The following is a 17,881-nucleotide window of genomic DNA, read 5'->3' on the forward strand; positions in this document are numbered from 1 at the left end:
CTGATCATGTGTGTAATGTTTTTATGTAGTTGTAATGTTTACTCTTGTGTTCCATTTGATATTTCATGTAAGCATCTTCATATATGTTTCACAAACATTGTTTTTTCATATTTCATTCTGTTGTTATCATTTGCTTAGTCACTTTCTAGTTGGGTGGTTCAGTTGTTTTCTGTTTTTTAACTCTGTTAAATAGTGTTCATGTGAATATCTTTATATAGATTACTTTTTTATCTCTAGATTTTTCCTTTTGGGATAGAGTTTCAAAAATTTATATTGTTTTAATTATTGCCAGATTCTTCTCCACAAAATTTAACCCAATCTACTGTACCACCAGTAAAGTATAAGAATAGAAATTTTGCCACATTGCCACAAACAGTTTTTATATTTTAAGGGAGACTATGTATGGTTGAGAGGCATTTTAGCAGGTATTTTTAATGTATCTTCAAATTTTTCTTAATTTATTCATTGGCCAGTGAGGTAAATTTTTCATGAGGTGATAAACTCTCTGCATTTCCTCAGGTATATCGTCCACTGATGTTTTGTTAATCAACTACAATAAGTAACATTATTAGTAGTAAAAAAAAAAAAAAGGATATGAATTGCTTTCAGTGTTGCTTCCTTCATTGGATAAAATTTGAGGGAACAATTTAGAGTAATTCATCTAATATTTTAAATAATAATCATTAAAATGGAAAACAAGATTAAAATGATAATAATTATGATCTCCTCTTTCATTAGAATTTTGTATATCTAGAAAACAGTGTAATATGTTCATTTAAAAATACTTTGCTTCTTCTAGGGGCTGGTACTTTTCAGCACTACTGCAGATACATCTAGATTTGGCCTACATAGGATCTACCTGTTAGTACTCTTATTCTTTAACGTGATAAAATTCTTCAGTAATAACTTGCATTACCACTACAACCTCAGATTTAAGACTGAGCTTTTAAACTGATTTTAGTTGTTATGTTATAGATAATTATGAATTAGATTTCATTCTATGATGAAAAGTATAAAATTAAGTTGGATGATGATAGTCTATAGAAAGTTGTTCTTTGTGTGAATTTCTGTAAGTTAATTTTCTATTTAAGGGCCATCAAACTACTTTGTCTTTGTTTCAGCTTTGCATTTCATATATATATATATATATATATGCATTTTGCTTCACCAATGAAATTTATATTTTCTGTTTTTTTGTAATTTTCAAATATCAGTTTCTTTTTGGTCAATAAAAATTGTATAATAAAATAATGTTTAAAAAGTATTTAGAGCCATGACCAAAGCTCTTTCGAGACAAAGGAAATTTTTGGTATCTTAAATGTTTCATTTAATTGAGCCACTGCATTTGGATAGATAGTGTTTCAGATCTTAGTCTAATCAAAGACTAAGCAAAAAGCCATTTATTTCACCTCTTGATATTGAAGACCATTCTAAAATCTGTTAATATACTTTATTAAATTAGCCATTATGGAATATCTTATAATGATCAAATTAGCAAATAAATTGAAAGCCTCCAGTTGTTTTTTCATGACTTCATGAATAGTTTAATATATATATTTTAATGAAGAGTGGTCTGATAGGTATAGAAAAGTATTGTCCTAGGTACTTTAAATATTTTCATATACTGATTATGGACATTAATTATTGTTAGGTTGAATTGTAGGTAGCATAGGAGATAGGACTAAATGTGTAATACTCCAGGATATATACAGAGTTCCCTTTTTAAAAACAAACCCTGCAAAACTTGAATCTCTGTTATTTTGTTATAGTTTTACTTAAAACACTAAAGTATTCCCCTTTTCTCTCTCTTAAAAACCCCAAAGCAAGCAATCAGTTAATTGGTTTAATATAGGGCTTACCTCTTTTTGGCTTTTGAGTAAAGAGACATACATAAATTGATCATTTTCATTCTTGGCCCAAATCCTGAAGTAGCTTGATATAGAGGATTCAGGTTCAAATTCTCATTTCTTACTCAAATTCAAATTTTTTACTCAAGTTCTGACTCTATCTTTATTACTTTAGGCAAGTCATTTTTTATCTCACATCCCAAATACTAAAACCTACATAATTACTAAAATTTAATAACTTAACAGTAGCATAATTTCTCTCTGCTTCAAAGCTGTTTAAATATGTGGGATAATATAATTTCCAGATCATGTTCAACATTTATGGCTGGAGGAGACCCAGGGGTCACCTAGACTAAATATCACACTTTATTAATGAGAAAATATTATCAAAGAGGAGACATGACTTAATCAAGGCCATCTAGTTAGCAAAGGCAGGATTTAAACTCAGGTTATATAACTCCAAATTTTGTGGATTTTCCTTACTATATATATCATGCTGCCTCTCTTGATTGGTTTCATATATAAATGAATTTTTAATATATTAAAAGTTCTTTAAGTGGTTTTTGTTTTGTCACAAAACAATGAATGCATAGTTTATATAGTATGTGTAGCCTCTTAAATAGCTGAGGAAAAATCTAAAAATTGCTATAGAATAATAACCCTTTTTGAAGCAAATCATGTAGAATTTATATGTAAACTATTTTCCTCTTATTTTTTAAAATTTTTATTTATATTTTTAAAAGATTAATTTGTATTTGTAAAGTTAAATATAAATGAAATGTTTTGAGCAGAGTTCTAGCTATATTTTAGGATAGGGATAGTTGATACAACATCCTTTACCATCATGAATCTTAATATTTTGGCTCATGGCTTCGTGTCAGAATGAGAGATTGTTTTATGACCTAAATAGGGACATAATTAAGGATCCAGAGTTGGAAGGAACATCTAGTCCCACCCTCCCTATAAATTCTTTGCTAAAGTAGTTTGCTTTTGTAATGAACAGATTATCAAATAAACTAAGGGTGTTCAGTCAATAAATTCAAATCATTAAAAACTGAAGCCTCACCATGTTATAAATAAATATTAGTAAATGTTTAAAAAAAAAAACTGAAGCCTGTTAGCTGGTATAAAGCATTAGTTTTTTCCTTAAAGCCCATGTGTTTTGTAGGGAACCTAAACCCTGGGAGACTTCATCTCCTAAGATACTTTACTGCAACTTCCTCTGACACATCCCACTTCCTTTGTGGGAGGTGTCAAAGGGAGAAAAAAGGAGAAGAGAAGCATGAGTTTTGGCTTCTTTTTTCCCCTAACCTAGGTGGAGGGCTTTGGTCCCTGCCTTGCTGCAGAAGATCTAACTTTTCCTGGCTTTCGTAACCTTTCCCTTCCTAACCCTAAATAAACCTACCTAACTTTCCCTTGAGTCTAGCATGATTTAATCTGCTCCCTAGCCTACTTACAAAAAACCCCCTGGTCAATTTCCCTACTGCAAAGGGAGGATGGGGGGGAACTCCCCCCCACCACCTTCCTTTCCCTTCTTTTCCCTACATCAAGCCCTTACCTTTCATCTTAATACTGTGTATGGATTCCAAGGTAGAAAGAGTGATATGGGCTAGGCAATGATGGTTTTGGGGGGATAGGGGGTGGGAGGTTAGTGACTTGCAAAGGGTCACATCACTAGGAAATATCTGAGGCCAAAGGGTGGCAGGTTAGTGACTTGCCCAGGGTCACATCACTAGGAAGTATCTGAGATCATATTTGAACCCAGGATCTCCCATCTCCAGGCCTAGTTGTCTATCCTTTGAGCTACATAGCTGCCCTAAGTATCAGTTTAAAAAAAGCAGTAATACAAAAGCAATCACCCCCCCCCCCCAAGAGCCTTTTCAGCTTTATTTGTACAAGAATATATAGTTTCTAAGACTTGTGCTAGTCATTGATAAATTTTGATGAATCAGAGAGAACACTGAAATTATCAAAATGATGGAGGTAGAGAACATATTTCAGTGTCTTGACTATGTATGATTCATCTTACTAATGGTGGCTTCAGCAACTTTATAAAAGAGAAGGTGCTTTTGTTAGACAAAATCATTTTTTGAATAAAAATATCAAATGAGCTACTTACATTCCATAATCAAGCTATATTTAGTATAGGAATAGACATATGGAATATAGTTCCTCATTGCCAGTGAAAGCTTTTAGGACATTGTGCCATCATTTAGTGTTATCAGGCAGTTATTTCAAACTAAGAAGTAGTGTTCAAAAACAATTCTCTTTCTACCACCTGGTATTAATTTATAAGACCATAAGGTATCACATAGATGAAAAAGAAATTTTCTGCAAATTTTTGAAGGAGAAGAAGAAAACCATAATAAAACTGCAAAACCAAGTATAGAGAGAAATAAAGTAAGCATTGTGGAGCTATCATTCAGTAACTTTCAAGTGAAAATAATATGAAATCTGGTAGGAGATATCTAGCCTCAGATATCAAAATATTAACTCTTTAAGTGTGAATAACAGAGTGAACTGGATATAGCACTAAAATTTTTTGGGATAGGAATTAAGGAGATGGTGAGTATGGTTTCTTATTTTAAAGAAGATGAGAGAGAATAGAATTGAATTTAAAGAAGGTATACTTATATAGGGATATACAAACTTTAAAGTAATTGAAGTAAAGATGTGGACAGGTTATATTTGGGCTAGGATAATGGGTGAAAGAAACAAAATGATATTGTTGCAGGATTATACTACAGAATGCTTAGCTAACTCAATGAAGGTGCTTTCTTAATATAGATTAGAAAATGTGTAGGGGAGAAAGCTATACTAATGATGAAGAGACCTCACCTGTAATATCAGTTTACATTTGCATAGCATGTGTAAAATGCTTTCATGTATATTCTCTTATTTGACCCTAACCACAAAAGTGTAAATTAAATAAGTTGAATGGTAGTGTTCCCATTTCATAGATAAACAGTTGGAAGGCCAGAAAATTAAATGTCTTATCTAAGGTTACATAGCATTTAAATGAGACTTGGGAACTAGAAGTAAAGATTTAAGATTTTTAATCCAAGACCTATCCAATGAAACTATGCTACTTTTATTCTGACATCTATAAGAAATCCAATTCTTCTAAATTCAGAATATTTGACAAATTCTTGATTTGCCCTGTTGCTATTCTGATCTCTGAAAAGAAACAGCTATTCTGAATTTACTTCTCACTGACCAGTAAAAAGAAAATGGCTATAACACTATGAAAATGACAGAAAGCTTGGATGGAAAGGGCCATATTACTCTGATTTCATATTGACAAACAGACAGGAATAGTAGTATACACTTAAATGTCAAAGAAAAAAATAAATATGAACCTGTTAATTACATGACTAGGACCATGGAAAAAAGGGAACATTGATAGAAAGGTCTAAAAACTGAAATTAATTATACATAAACCAGTGGAAAAGATTGGAGGTGGGAGGGTCAAGGACTGGAATAGCTAAAGAAATCAGTGTGGCTGCATTGGGAGATATTTTGAATATAATTTTTTAAAAGATATATACAAAAAGTAGGAGAATGGGCAACCAAAAGGCTTAAAGACACAAAAGAGTAAATATCAGCCTAGTAGGAAAATGGCAGAAGTTAAGAGGCAAAGATTAGCGGAGACTTAAATTCTAAAGACCATCAGAAAAGTATTTAAAGTCATTTTTGGATCAAGAAAATACAAAAATATAGACTTATTGTTTTTATGATGTAATGGCAGAAGGCAAAATTCTTCTGTTTGTCTTTTCTAGCAAGAATAGCCTTTGTGGGAACAACATAAGAAGATTAGGGGCTTCCATTCCAGCAATGCTGTGGAATGCCCAATGCACCCCTGTTTGCAAGGTCTCTGGGAAATCACAGCTTAGAAATTGCCAAGCACATAGTCTGCTCCCCAGCATGAGAAAAGCAAACTTTTTCCCCCTCCCCAAATACTAGATGTCCTGCCAAGAAAACTACTGATGCAGGAGTTCTGTGAGAAGAACATACAGTATTGAGTCATACATTGATATACTGACATGTGATTTATTATCCTGTAGAAAACACTGCTTAGAGTCCCTAAGGCAATCTACATCTATTGTTTCCATTTTGTAAATCATTACTGACCATTGTTCCTGCAAAAGGCTTACCTAATCCCTCAGCCTACATCATTTTTCTTATAAATTGTGCACCCCAAATCAATAAACTTTGTCACTGCCCAGTAAGAGGATGTTTGCGTGTCTGATCTGTCAGTCTGTGAGCTCGACTCTCCTGTAATCCCCAAAATCATTTTTCTCATCCCGGTTCGATGACCCACAAATAATTTGTTGAGTAGGACTTGACAAACCTTCAGACTGAAAAGTATAGAACAGTTCTGCAGTTTAGTCTTAAATAATGGATGGAGTATTATAAAACTTAGTCCATGATATTTCAGGCCTATTTCTCCATCATCACTTCTTCTATATGATTTCAACTTCTACCCTTTTAGAAAAAGAAATTATTATCTCAGAGTATGTTACGTAATGATATTAAGGAGCATTTAATCATTTTCTACCTGGTCCTAATGAAATAACTTCTTATGGTGGTGAAAAAACTTGTAGATATAATTTTAGAGCTAATGTTGTTCATCTTTGAGAAATCTTGGGAATAAAAGAGGTACCAGAAAACCAGAAATATGTCACAGTTTCCAGAAAGATGAAATAAAAATTATGAGGATTATAGGCAAATAAGCTTAATTTTGATACCCCACCAACATTTTGTACTGATTTTCAAAATATGTGAATGTTGAGAAATGGTTATGGTCATAAGAGTCAACATGATTTTAGTAAGACCAAGCCATGGCAAATAAACCTTACTATCTTTTTCATTAAGAATACCAGTTGATACATCCTGTAAATAAAACATCTTGAGTTCAATAAAGTCATCAGTGTCTCCCTGATGATGATGACATTTAACAAGAATAAAATTTAACAAGATGACATTTAACAAGAATAAAATTTTAAATTTTGCATTTAATCTTAATTTCAGTTCTTCAAGTATGACACTTGGGAAATGTGCTTTTGCAAATTCATATGAAATTGGCCATAAGCTTAATATGAATGTTAGGTTGATGCAGTGGCTAAATATGTTAATTCAAATATGTTAGTTTTCAAATATTTGAAGGGCTTTTCTTTTGAAAGGAGAGTAAGCTCACTTTGCATTGTTTCTGAAGGCAAATTCCAAGAAGACAGATTTCGATTCATTATAAGGGGGAAAACCCCCTAATAACTAGAGCTATAGCACATTAGAAAAGTAGGTGCTTGATAGATGGGTGTGTACTCACGCACACACCATTCATTGAATTTGTTGAATAATACAATCAACTCTTTTCCTCCACGGAGTTGATATCAATATTCCTAAAGCACAAATTTGACCATACCAGTCCCCTACTCTTTATATTTGGCATGTAAGTCACTGCAACTTATCTTTAGCTCCAACCTAATAGTGATTTCACATTATTCTATCCCATGTACACTCTGCACTCAAGCCAAACTTCTCTACTTTATATTTTCTATATATGCTAAACCTGTGTCCTTTTGAAAAGGCTGTCCCTTATGCCAGGAACACATCTCTGCCTCTGGAAATACCTAACTTCTCAGATTAACTTTCTATATAAAGAGTTCTTTGATGTTTCCAAGAATAATTTTTCCTCAACCTCAAGATTATTTTGTATTTATTTGGCATACATTGGTGTACATTTTGCTTATCTTCCCCCTTCTCCCTCCCCCCCCCCCCGCTCCCTGCTCCTTGTTCAGTAAAAAAATATAAGCTCCATTCAGCAGGAACTGTTGTTTTTGGCTTTATAGCCCTAGTACCTAACACAGTATCTTCTAGACTTTTAAAACATGTTTGAATTGATTTTGATCCTAACATCATCTGCTGAAGATTCTTCTAGTTAGAAGTTGGACTAGATGACCTAAGATTTTATCCCCTGCTTAAGAGGGTAACACCTCTCCATTGGTCCTTCAGAAATCAGTGACAGAACTTACGATGTTAATTCCTGGACCTGAACCTCCTTGGTAGACGTTTTCAGTACATTTCACTTCACATATCAGTATCAGTTTATTTCACTCTTTGGAATTTCCAACTTATGTCAAATGAAACACATGACAGTTTTGATGGAGATTGAACTACATGATGTAAATATAGCAGCTTTATTGAATACCAATGTCTTTTTCTATGTTGTTCAGAATGATAATTCTATAAGACTTTATACTTTAAATACGTGCTTGGCTACATCAATTTGAATCTATCCAGTGGCTTAGCAGCTAAGGTTTCTTTGGTGGGCCCCAACACTAAAACATTGAGAAAGAGGCAGTAAATTATCTTTTGAGAGTCCAAGTCAAGTTATATCCAGTCTTTTCCAGAATGAAACATTCAAGTTTTTAAAAAAAACTTTTCACTTTAAGAATTTTTCTGTAATTCTTCAGTAGGAGCCACATTTGTCTGTGGTTTAGAAATAGCCTCAAAACTTCTAGATCTGAAGACACTTTCAAAAATTATAGAGGCTGATATTTCTTACCAGTGTATTCAAGAGAAGTTGAACAATAAAATGGTATCAGTATCTGTCTACCTTTCCCATTTAGTTGCTTTTCTTCTGGTATTTTAAGGTTATTTCTAGATAAAGTCCATAACTAAAGGCAAAGCAGTTAAATATATAGCCAGACATTTTCATGATAGGCACTAAAATAATTTTTAAGAACTATTTTCCTCTGACTATAGGACTGTTTTAAAAACCATAAATCTAATATCCAAAGCACCTGTATATTCTTAGATGCTGAAATTGTAGTATGTTAAATTGTTTCTTGATACTTCACAGCTGGCAGACACACCAAAATCTGAAAGATATGAGCATGTTCTGGAGGCATTAAATGATTACAAGACCATGTAAGTTGATTTATTTTATGTATCCCCATGTGGGAGACACTTAGTAAGTATAAGGATTGAGGGCATTGGTTTAAGAGCTGTGGGGTTTAGAAGCATTATTTAAAGTAGAGGTACATTCCATTTTAAACTTTGTCAGCCCTATTCTTTCCAGGTACCCTAAGCCTTAAGGCAAAAGTGATGGCCTTTAATGACATAAAACTAGTAGCAGTGGATAAAGTTATTAATATTAACTATTAGGTGGTGATGGATACTATATATTCTTGCAAAGATATCAAAATTTCCTCATTTTCTCAGGATGGTGACATTTCTTGAAAACAGTTTTCAAAATGTCACTTGAAATGATTTTTAAAACTATATAAATTTTTTAAATCTCCTTTTTAATTAATGTAGGTTTATGTCAGGAAAAGAAATAAAGAAGAAGAAACATTTATTTGGGTTGAGAATTCGTGTTCCTCCTGTGCCACCAAATGTGGCTTTTAAAGCAGAGAAAGAGCCTGAAGGAACATCTCATGAATTCAAAATTAAAGGCAGAAAAGCATCTAAACCTATACCTGATCCAAGGTAAAATTTTTTTCTTTGGCCTAAACTTTTTCCTTTACTCATACAAAAGGTCATTAACAAATTTAGTTAGTAAATTAATAAGGTCTGGCGTGTTTTGTACATTAAAGTGGATATTATCTTCATAGAATATTTTTGGCTTTTTGATATCATAATTTAGCCCTTAAAAAACACCTTGTAAAGCCATTTCTAGAGCCTCAGTTATTTGGTTTGAGTTAATGTTACTTGGGAAGTCCCTCCACCCTCAAACCTTCATCCTATACCTTCTTCTGTAAAGACAGCATTATGCCTTTTCATTTATTTTAACCTTATCTATTTTAATGCTGTCCTATTCCTAGTCTCTTCCCTCTCCCTTTCAACCCCACAACCCCTCCAATTTGTTATCCTCTTTCCTTAATTTTGTAGTTCTTTTTTTATTTGGTTTTCTAAATTTTATCTTTTTCCCCTTTAATTCCTCTCCTCCCCATAAGCTTATTTTTTCTCTCATTGTTCTGCACTTTTTGTAAAAAGAATTCCCTTGTTTTCCCTTGTTTTCTTAGTTATTTTTCTTCCTTTTCTGTTTAGTCTATTTTTTTCTTTGATTCTTAGCCGTTATCCTTATTTATTTTTTCTTTAGTCTCTTTAATCTTCATGGAGTTAAAACTTCTAAGATACATATTTTGAACTCCTTCTAAATGGTTTCTATATTTATTGCCTTGTAGAGATTGCCTCCTGCTCCCTCTTTTTTTTGATTGTACACCACTCTCAGAAATATAAATTTCAGCATGTGATGAAGAAGATAAAAAGTTACCCCATGGGAGGAATTTTTCTGTCTTTAATAGATTCTATTCATTACTGCCTTCTGCTCTCTCCCATGTTTTTCCCCTTTTGCCAAGAAATGTCTGAATCCCTGCCTCCCAATTCTGGGTGTCAGTTACCCCTTAGAAGCTCTGATTTTCCTCTTGTTGTACAAGAAGTGGTTTTCCTACACACCAAATCCCTGGAGTCTGTGAGGTCCTCACTTCCATTTATAAAATACCTCCTTTCTCCCATGGTAGCATTTTTCAATTAGACTCCCACTTCTGAAATCAGATTTCCCTCTTGGCCAACCTTCCAATTTCAGTCCCCACTTTTGAATTCTTGACGATTCACCTGTAGACCCTCTTCTTCCTAAAAGGCTAAAAGAGTTATTTTCCCCTTTTACTTTTGATTTGATTGAGGTACATCACATAATCATCACTGAGGTTTTTTTCCCCTCCTTCTCATGCACACTACCATTCTGTAACTTAGTCTCACCAAAAAACATTGGTTCATCTTTATGATGGAGTTTTGTGAGATTTAGACCATGATGTTTCAGTCGTGTTTCACCATTAGTACTTCTATGATTTCTGCTTTCACTGTGACTCCTTGTTTACTTTTAGAAGAGTGTTATTTTACTGTTCTTGTTATGAACCTCTTCATTTTAATTTTCCCTTTTTTCGGAGATAATTTTATCTGGGCCTTTCTTGGTTACTGTATTTTTTTACCTTTTGTATATTTATGCTGTCTGTGATGATGACAAAACAGTTTGTTTCATTTCTGGTTTTCCTTTAGGAATGTTTCAAAAGTTGCTTTTTTATAGGCCATCTATCTTTTTTCATTAATAGTTAGGCTTAGATTTAAAGGGTCTCTCACCTTACTTCAAAGCAAAGAGCTTCCTTTGCTCTTTGGAACACATTATTCCACTCCTTCATTTGGTTTCTGATAGGTGTTATATACATTTCAATTACTATAATGTTATTTTCTCAAGCATCAGTCTTACTCTCCTTTTTGTCTGTGATATAGCAAAAACAAAAACATTTCTTTTTTGCCTTTAGAGATCCTTTCAGGTTATCATGTACGTCTCATGTATCATATATGAATTTTAATATTCATAACACTACTGTGCCATGTTCATTCTCCATTACTTCCCATACTTCTATCATCTGTGTCTCTCTTTGTTTTTTGAGTTCTCTATGCATATGTACCATTGTTTCTTTCAATTACTTTTTTTCTTCTTCATGAAAATTGTTTCAATTTGTGTCTTAAAATATTAATTCTTGAAAGCTTCCAATCTTTGCTGGGCTGACTTACTCTTTAGAATTTTAGTTCAAGCCTATATAGCCTATATATCCTTCCTGTAGACCTTTTGAAATCTTCTCTCTCACAAATTCTGAGAGGGAGAAGTGGTCACTTTCTCTTATGGTTTCCATCATTTCCATCAAATTTCTCTTTGTCTGAACCAGTGATCAATCCAGAATAGGATTTCCCCTTCTCTACATTTTGAAGGGTAAAATTATATTTTAGGGAAGCCAAGAAATTATTAGCTTCTCTAATTTTGGCAAAATGAAAGATAGCCTTTGTGCCTGGTTCCTTCTTAGTCTTCTTTGGTGGAACTCTTCTCTTCATGTACTGTTTCACTAGATGATCTCTTCAGTTCCCATGTTTCCAGTTTTCATCTATTCAGCCATAATCTCTGTGCTGACCTTCAGTCTTATACCTCCAGCTGCCTGTTGGATATCTTGAATTGGATTTTTCATAGAAATCTTAAACTGTTAACATACCTGGACTCCTTATCTTTTCCCCATATGCCCTTCCTTCTTCTTAACTTTTCTGATATTCCTAGGGATACCACCATCCTCCTACAGATATAGACTTTCAACCTAAGTGTGCTACTTTTCTCTCTCCTACCCTCTTTTATATTTAATCTGTTGCCAATTCTTATTGATTCTGCCCTTGCAACCTCTACCTTATATGTCCCCTTCTCTTTTCTGATAGTGCCCCAGACCTGTTGTAGATTGCAAAATTGCAATAACTTTCTGGTTTGGTACAAGTATGTTTTTTAAAAGTATTAAAACAAAAGATCCTCTCACTTAATAAAATTCCATTTGATAATGTATGCTACATTTTTTCTCTTTGCAGAGATATAAGTAATGGTATAGAAAAGAAAGGAAAGAAAAAATCTGTAGGTCGTCCACCTGGCCCATATACAAGAAAGATGATTCAAAAGACTTCAGAACCATCTTCTTTGGTAAGTATATTAGTGGTTATATCTTCTCAGAGTGATGTTTAGTAAGGAAAAGGCAAAGAAAGATTACATTCATAATTGGTATGGTTTCTGAAACTTGTTTTAGGGTTCATGCTTCAATAATTTTCTTATTTTTGAAGGAAAAGGAATCAGTTCCAGAGAATCCTACCTTGGATTTGTCTTCCTCTATAGGGTAAGTAGAACATTGTTTATATTTTTAAATGTTTAGTTTGCTTATGAAATGAAATATTTATTATAAAGATCCTTCTCATTTTGGGCTTGTTTTAGGAAACCTGATGGAACTGCACATTCATCCAATACCTCAGATGTGGACTTAACGGGTGCTGCCAGTACAAAAGAAACTACCTCATCTACCATTTCCAAGCATTATGGGTAACAACTAACTATGATTTATTCTTATGTTTCAAGCAGTAATTTTCTATGCTGATTTTCTTCTAGACTTTAAAGATAATAGCAGAACATTTCAGCAATTTTCAAAGCAGGACAGTGTGTCTTTGCTGAGAGATCTTCCATGGTTTGTGGAACTTGTCAGGTTTCCACTTTTCAAAACATTAAATATTCTAAATATCTTAATAATTTTACAGAATAAACACAATATTTTAGCCTCTTCCAGCCCTGATCCATTCTATAGGTTTTTCATGATAATGGCATTAAGTATAGATGTGCTTTGCTTTATGGAAATACTATTTCACAAGAATAAAAGCAAATATTTTTTTTAAAATTTTTTTTATTTTAAACCCTTAACTTCTGTGTATTGACTTATAGGTGGAAGAGTGGTAAGGGTAGGCAATGGGGGTCAAGTGACTTGCCCAGGGTCACACAGCTGGGAAGTGTCTGAGGCCAGATTTGAACCTAGGACCTCCCATCTCTAGGCCTGGCTCTCAATCCACTGAGCTACCCAGCTGCCCCCAAAAGCAAATATTTTTAAGCACCTACTTTTCCAACCACTGTGTTAAGCATTAGGGGAGAAAATGTTTAGATAAGACATGACCTCTTGCCTATAGAAGCTTAACTATTTCTTATAAAAATCCATTGTGAAGTAGACAATGAGGAAAACAAATACTTTTTGCTTTGGATAAGAGTTCAATACCAGAGTTGGGATGCCAACTCTGAGCCCTTTATGAACTCCCAGTTGCTTTGGTGCCATTGTCAGATGTGGAATTTTAAACAAAAAGTTGATGAGAATGAATCTCCAGATGGGAAAAAAATACACCAAATAACTGCACTGATAACTAAATAGAAGGCTAGAAAGTAGAGACCTGAAAGAGACCCCTTCTCAGTACAAGGTGAGAGGATAAGGATCCTTTGAGCAGAGAATTCTCTTGGGTACAAGTTGGACTAACTGCTAACATTAATTTCACTCTGAGATGTTATGTTTGACAGGCCCTTTTGACTTTTTTTTTTCATTGAATGTATTCACATTTATGATAGACTTATAGCACTTAGATTTGTTAAGATACCTTAGAGAGCACTATTGTATGAGCAGAAGAGAGAACCTCAAGTTCTTAATCTTTTACATCATGTTGCCTCCTTATAATCCTGTAGTTTATCTGACTCCAGAAAGAGAACTCGGACAGGAAGATCGTGGCCTGCTGCAATACCACACCTGCGGAGGAGAAGGGGGCGCCTTCCTCGGAAAGCACTCCAGACGCAGAATTCTGAAATTGTGAAAGATGATGAAGGCAAAGAAGATTATCAGTTTGATGAACTTAACACAGAGATTCTTAATAATTTAGCAGATCAGGAATTACAGCTTAATCATCTAAAGAACTCTATTACCAGTTATTTTGGTGCTGCAGGTAGAATAGCATGTGGTGAAAAATATAGAGTATTGGCTCGTCGGGTGACGCTTGATGGAAAGGTGCAGTATCTAGTGGAGTGGGAAGGAGCAACTGCCTCCTGACTGTAGGACTGAGGGAACATTATGTTCACTGCACTCTCATCTTCTGTAGGCACAGTTCAGAGCCCTGAAGGAGCTGGCTTTGACTCTCTTTCTGAAACCCCCCCACATACACATATGCACACACATGCACGCAACCACACAATTACACACACACACCAAACACACATTATAGGGAAATATTAGCCTTAACGTGTACCTGTTAACGAAATGGATATTGTCATAAAAGCTATCTTTTAAAATCAGAACAGAGACTTAATTTTTTAATCTTAAGATTTGTAGATTGTTTCTAGGATAGGCTATTAAAATGATCCAAACTCATGCATGGTGTTAGATAATTTTTCTAGATATTCCATTGAGTCAGTTCTTGTGATTAGTGGTTTTCAGCGCAAACAGATCATGTAGATAGCACAAGTCTTTGGAGAAACGTTGTCTGTTTTGTTACCAAAATGTTTGCAGAAATGAATTTCTATTTCAATACCTTTTAGATTTCGTAAAGTGCAGTGTATATAATGCCTACTGAAAGACTGTAAAATATTGAAATTTTTCTTTCAAGCAAAGTGTAAAAAATATATTGAGCCTGTAAATTGCTCCATGACTAGACTTCATTGTCGTCTTAATATATTCTTTGCATGTGCATATATATATACATAATATGTGTATATATATGTGTGTGATTATGTGACCTATGCAATACAAATTATGGGAATGGGCAGCTTTGGAGTATATATATCCCATAATTCTTTTTTCAGGAATAGTTGCAGTATTTACACAGCAGCATTTCTTCTCAGGCTTTATCAGGTGCTGTTGCTTGCTATGTATGAAGAGAAATATGTCAAACCAGTGCAGTGTGTTCTGCTGGAAGGGTATGAACAACAGTGTTCATGGGCTTCTTGTAATGCTTTTTAGTTCTGGTCCTTGTAACTCAGCTGTTCAGAACCTAAAACAAAAGTCAGATATGAACATTATCTCCTACTAGAAGTAACGTGTTCAAGTTTTTGTGGCACATTATGATTGTAAATGTCTCCCAGTTTTAACAAGTCTGTAGGGATTCCACAAAAGATTCCTACAATGTCTGTAGAAATGTTAGTGTTTGATAAATGTAGTATGAACAAAGTATTTTATTGCACAGGGTTCACAAACAGTATGTTGCCTGTTGAGGCTACCACTGTTTTTATTACAACATTACCTCTTGTTTTTATAAAATGTACCAAGTTTTAAATTGATAACTTTATTTTACATGTAAAAAGACAATTCCTTTTATCACCAGTGTTAGATGTATTTTCTTAGTCTTTTCCTTTTTTTGTTTTGTTTTGATTTGTTTTTTTTTTTAGCCAAAGAGTAAACAAAAGAATATTCATATTTTGGTGGCTATTCATTTTACTCTTAAAAATGACTGGTGTTTAGCTTAAAAATTGGAAATTTGCCACCAAAATGGAAAAAAAAACATGTAAAATGTCATAGAAGATTGGTTAAAAATGTGGGTTAGTGCTTATTTATTCCATTAATTGCTTATTTGACTGTTTATAAAGAAAGTTGCTTTATTTCCTTAAACATCTTCAAAAGATGACTTCTTCCTGTCACATCATAGCCCAAAGAAGCAGAGAATGTGGTTGTCCTGCACTTGGTTCCTGGTCAGCCAGGTATAAAGGAGCTTTACAAAAGGGCAAACTAAAAACTCACCTCTGTTTGCCACCACCAGAACCTGATTTTTCCCCCTAGCTATTCATTTAAAGTTGCCTTTCCTGCAGCTGCAATATTTTGATAACACAGATTTTGTGTTGATTTTTGAATGTTTGTTTAAATCTAGGGGTAATGGAAAAATGTAAATCCCATGTAACATAATTCATTCCACTTGTATTCACATTATTTCATTCTCCCAAAGTCCTTTAATTCTAACTGAACACCAGCAGTATTTATAGTAAAGCTTTCTATGATATGCTTGGAAGACAATTTATCCAGCTATACTGTCTTTAGATTTAATAATTGTGAATGTCTATTTGATTTTATCTTGGTGGTTCATATGGCTCTGATGTTCAGTTTGTATTTTTGGAATTGCTTTACTTAGAATTAAAACAGGCCAACATTAAATGTGTGTATTTTTAAGAGATAATGAGTTTTGCTTTTGTATTTGTTTGAAAATACACACTGGCACAGTAAATGACTACTTTTAGCATGGAGTTAAGGAATTTCCAACTCCATTGCTAATATGATTCCACTGCTAATTCTGATTAATAGTGGAAAAGTTTTACTGCCCTCATTCTCCCTTTGATCTCCAAAGCAAAAAAATAATTATTTCAAGTCCATCTTAAATTGTCTGTTTGACAAGTAGTAAATATTTAGCCATCTTACATATTAGATATTTTAAAAATAGGTATTTTTCCTCAAAATAACTCAATGAGATTTTTAGCCTATTTTTCAACTTCTGCTCATAAAGAGACATCTACAAGTCAGGATGAATCAAGGTTCATTTGTTAGGGTGCTCCAGAGTTAGAGTTAAAATTTGCTTTCTACTGAAAAAAAAAATCATTTTGTCCAAGTTAAGGGAGTTTATTTTTAACCATAGCTTTCTTTACTCTGCTACTAAGAAATTACTAATCTTTAAAATCTCAGATAAATGTGACCAGAATACAAACATCAAAATAATGGAAGTAAATACCCATGTCTTTTGTAAAATGTAATGCAGTTAACAAGGTCTTCTATATTCGTGTATCAAACTTTGCCAAGAAGTGAGATCAAACTAGAAGTGTGAGACCATTTTTGTATTTTGTGTGTGTTATGTATAGATCAGTTTGGTAATGTAAAATGTACAACAGAACTCTTTCTTGCTGAGGCTTTTACTGTATACTGTAGGGTTTGGGTGGAGGAGACATGATCTGATTTATATAAATAATAATAGGTTGTCATATAATTGGGTGGTTATATAGATTGGGAGTGGTCTTGTGATTGATTGGAAAGGAAATGTCTCTATGTAATTTTGGAAAGTAATTTTTTAAATGACTATTCTAGACATATTCTCCTTATTGGTGCTTATTTGTACCAGGGAAACACAATGTTAGGTGAAACAATATACAGGTAGCAGTTAGTTCCATAGGAACTATCTTTAAAATGTTAGAAATGCAACAGTGTTAAGTGGGATTTAGTTATAAGGCATAATGAATTTATTACAAAACTGTATTGGTTGGAGTATATTTATATGAGTTCTGCCTTAAATGTGGGAATTTTTTTTCCAAATTTTATATGAATGCTTTCCTAAGTATACACGCCTGAAAAATTTATTCTGATTCTTTTGTGGTAATTGATCAGGCATGCTTTTTGGAAGAAAAAAAACCAAAAAATTAAACATATCTAAAGTAGAGATTTTAATGTGATTTAAGTGAGTGTTTTTCCATGGGGGCATTTAATCTGAGTCACTCTTTATGTGGTATAAACCGATGGTGTGGGAAGAACCATATATGAGCTATGGTTATTAGAATATAAATTGGTTTTCTTAAAGCAGTGAACTCTATCTGAAAAAACTTTGAACTATAGTCTAAATTAAAACAAATTTTTTTTAAGTAAACAAAAAACTATTTTAATTCATGAACTCTTCCTTCCTAT

The 17,881-nt window shown here is 33.4% G+C and overlaps 1 protein-coding gene across 3 annotated transcripts in view; it reads left to right on the forward strand.

Moving 5' to 3' along the window:
- The window catches only part of MTF2 (metal response element binding transcription factor 2), a 32,677-nt gene extending 15,038 nt beyond the window's left edge, over window positions 1-17,639 (forward strand). The window contains exons 7-12 of one of the 3 annotated variants that reach the window (XM_044671989.1): window positions 8,710-8,777; window positions 9,168-9,338; window positions 12,255-12,375; window positions 12,501-12,553; window positions 12,649-12,753; window positions 13,927-17,639. In XM_044671989.1, the coding sequence (XP_044527924.1) occupies window positions 8,710-8,777; window positions 9,168-9,338; window positions 12,255-12,375; window positions 12,501-12,553; window positions 12,649-12,753; window positions 13,927-14,284 (876 nt within the window). In that variant the 3' untranslated portion in view covers window positions 14,285-17,639. The remainder of the gene's footprint in view (window positions 1-8,709; window positions 8,778-9,167; window positions 9,339-12,254; window positions 12,376-12,500; window positions 12,554-12,648; window positions 12,754-13,926) is intronic. The other 2 variants (XM_044671988.1, XM_044671990.1) reach the window with 2 other exon arrangements.
- The last annotated feature ends 242 nt before the right edge of the window (window positions 17,640-17,881 follow it).

The sequence above is a fragment of the Gracilinanus agilis genome, chromosome 4 (assembly GCF_016433145.1).
Source record: "Gracilinanus agilis isolate LMUSP501 chromosome 4, AgileGrace, whole genome shotgun sequence".
NCBI classification, from domain to species: Eukaryota; Metazoa; Chordata; class Mammalia; order Didelphimorphia; family Didelphidae; genus Gracilinanus; species Gracilinanus agilis.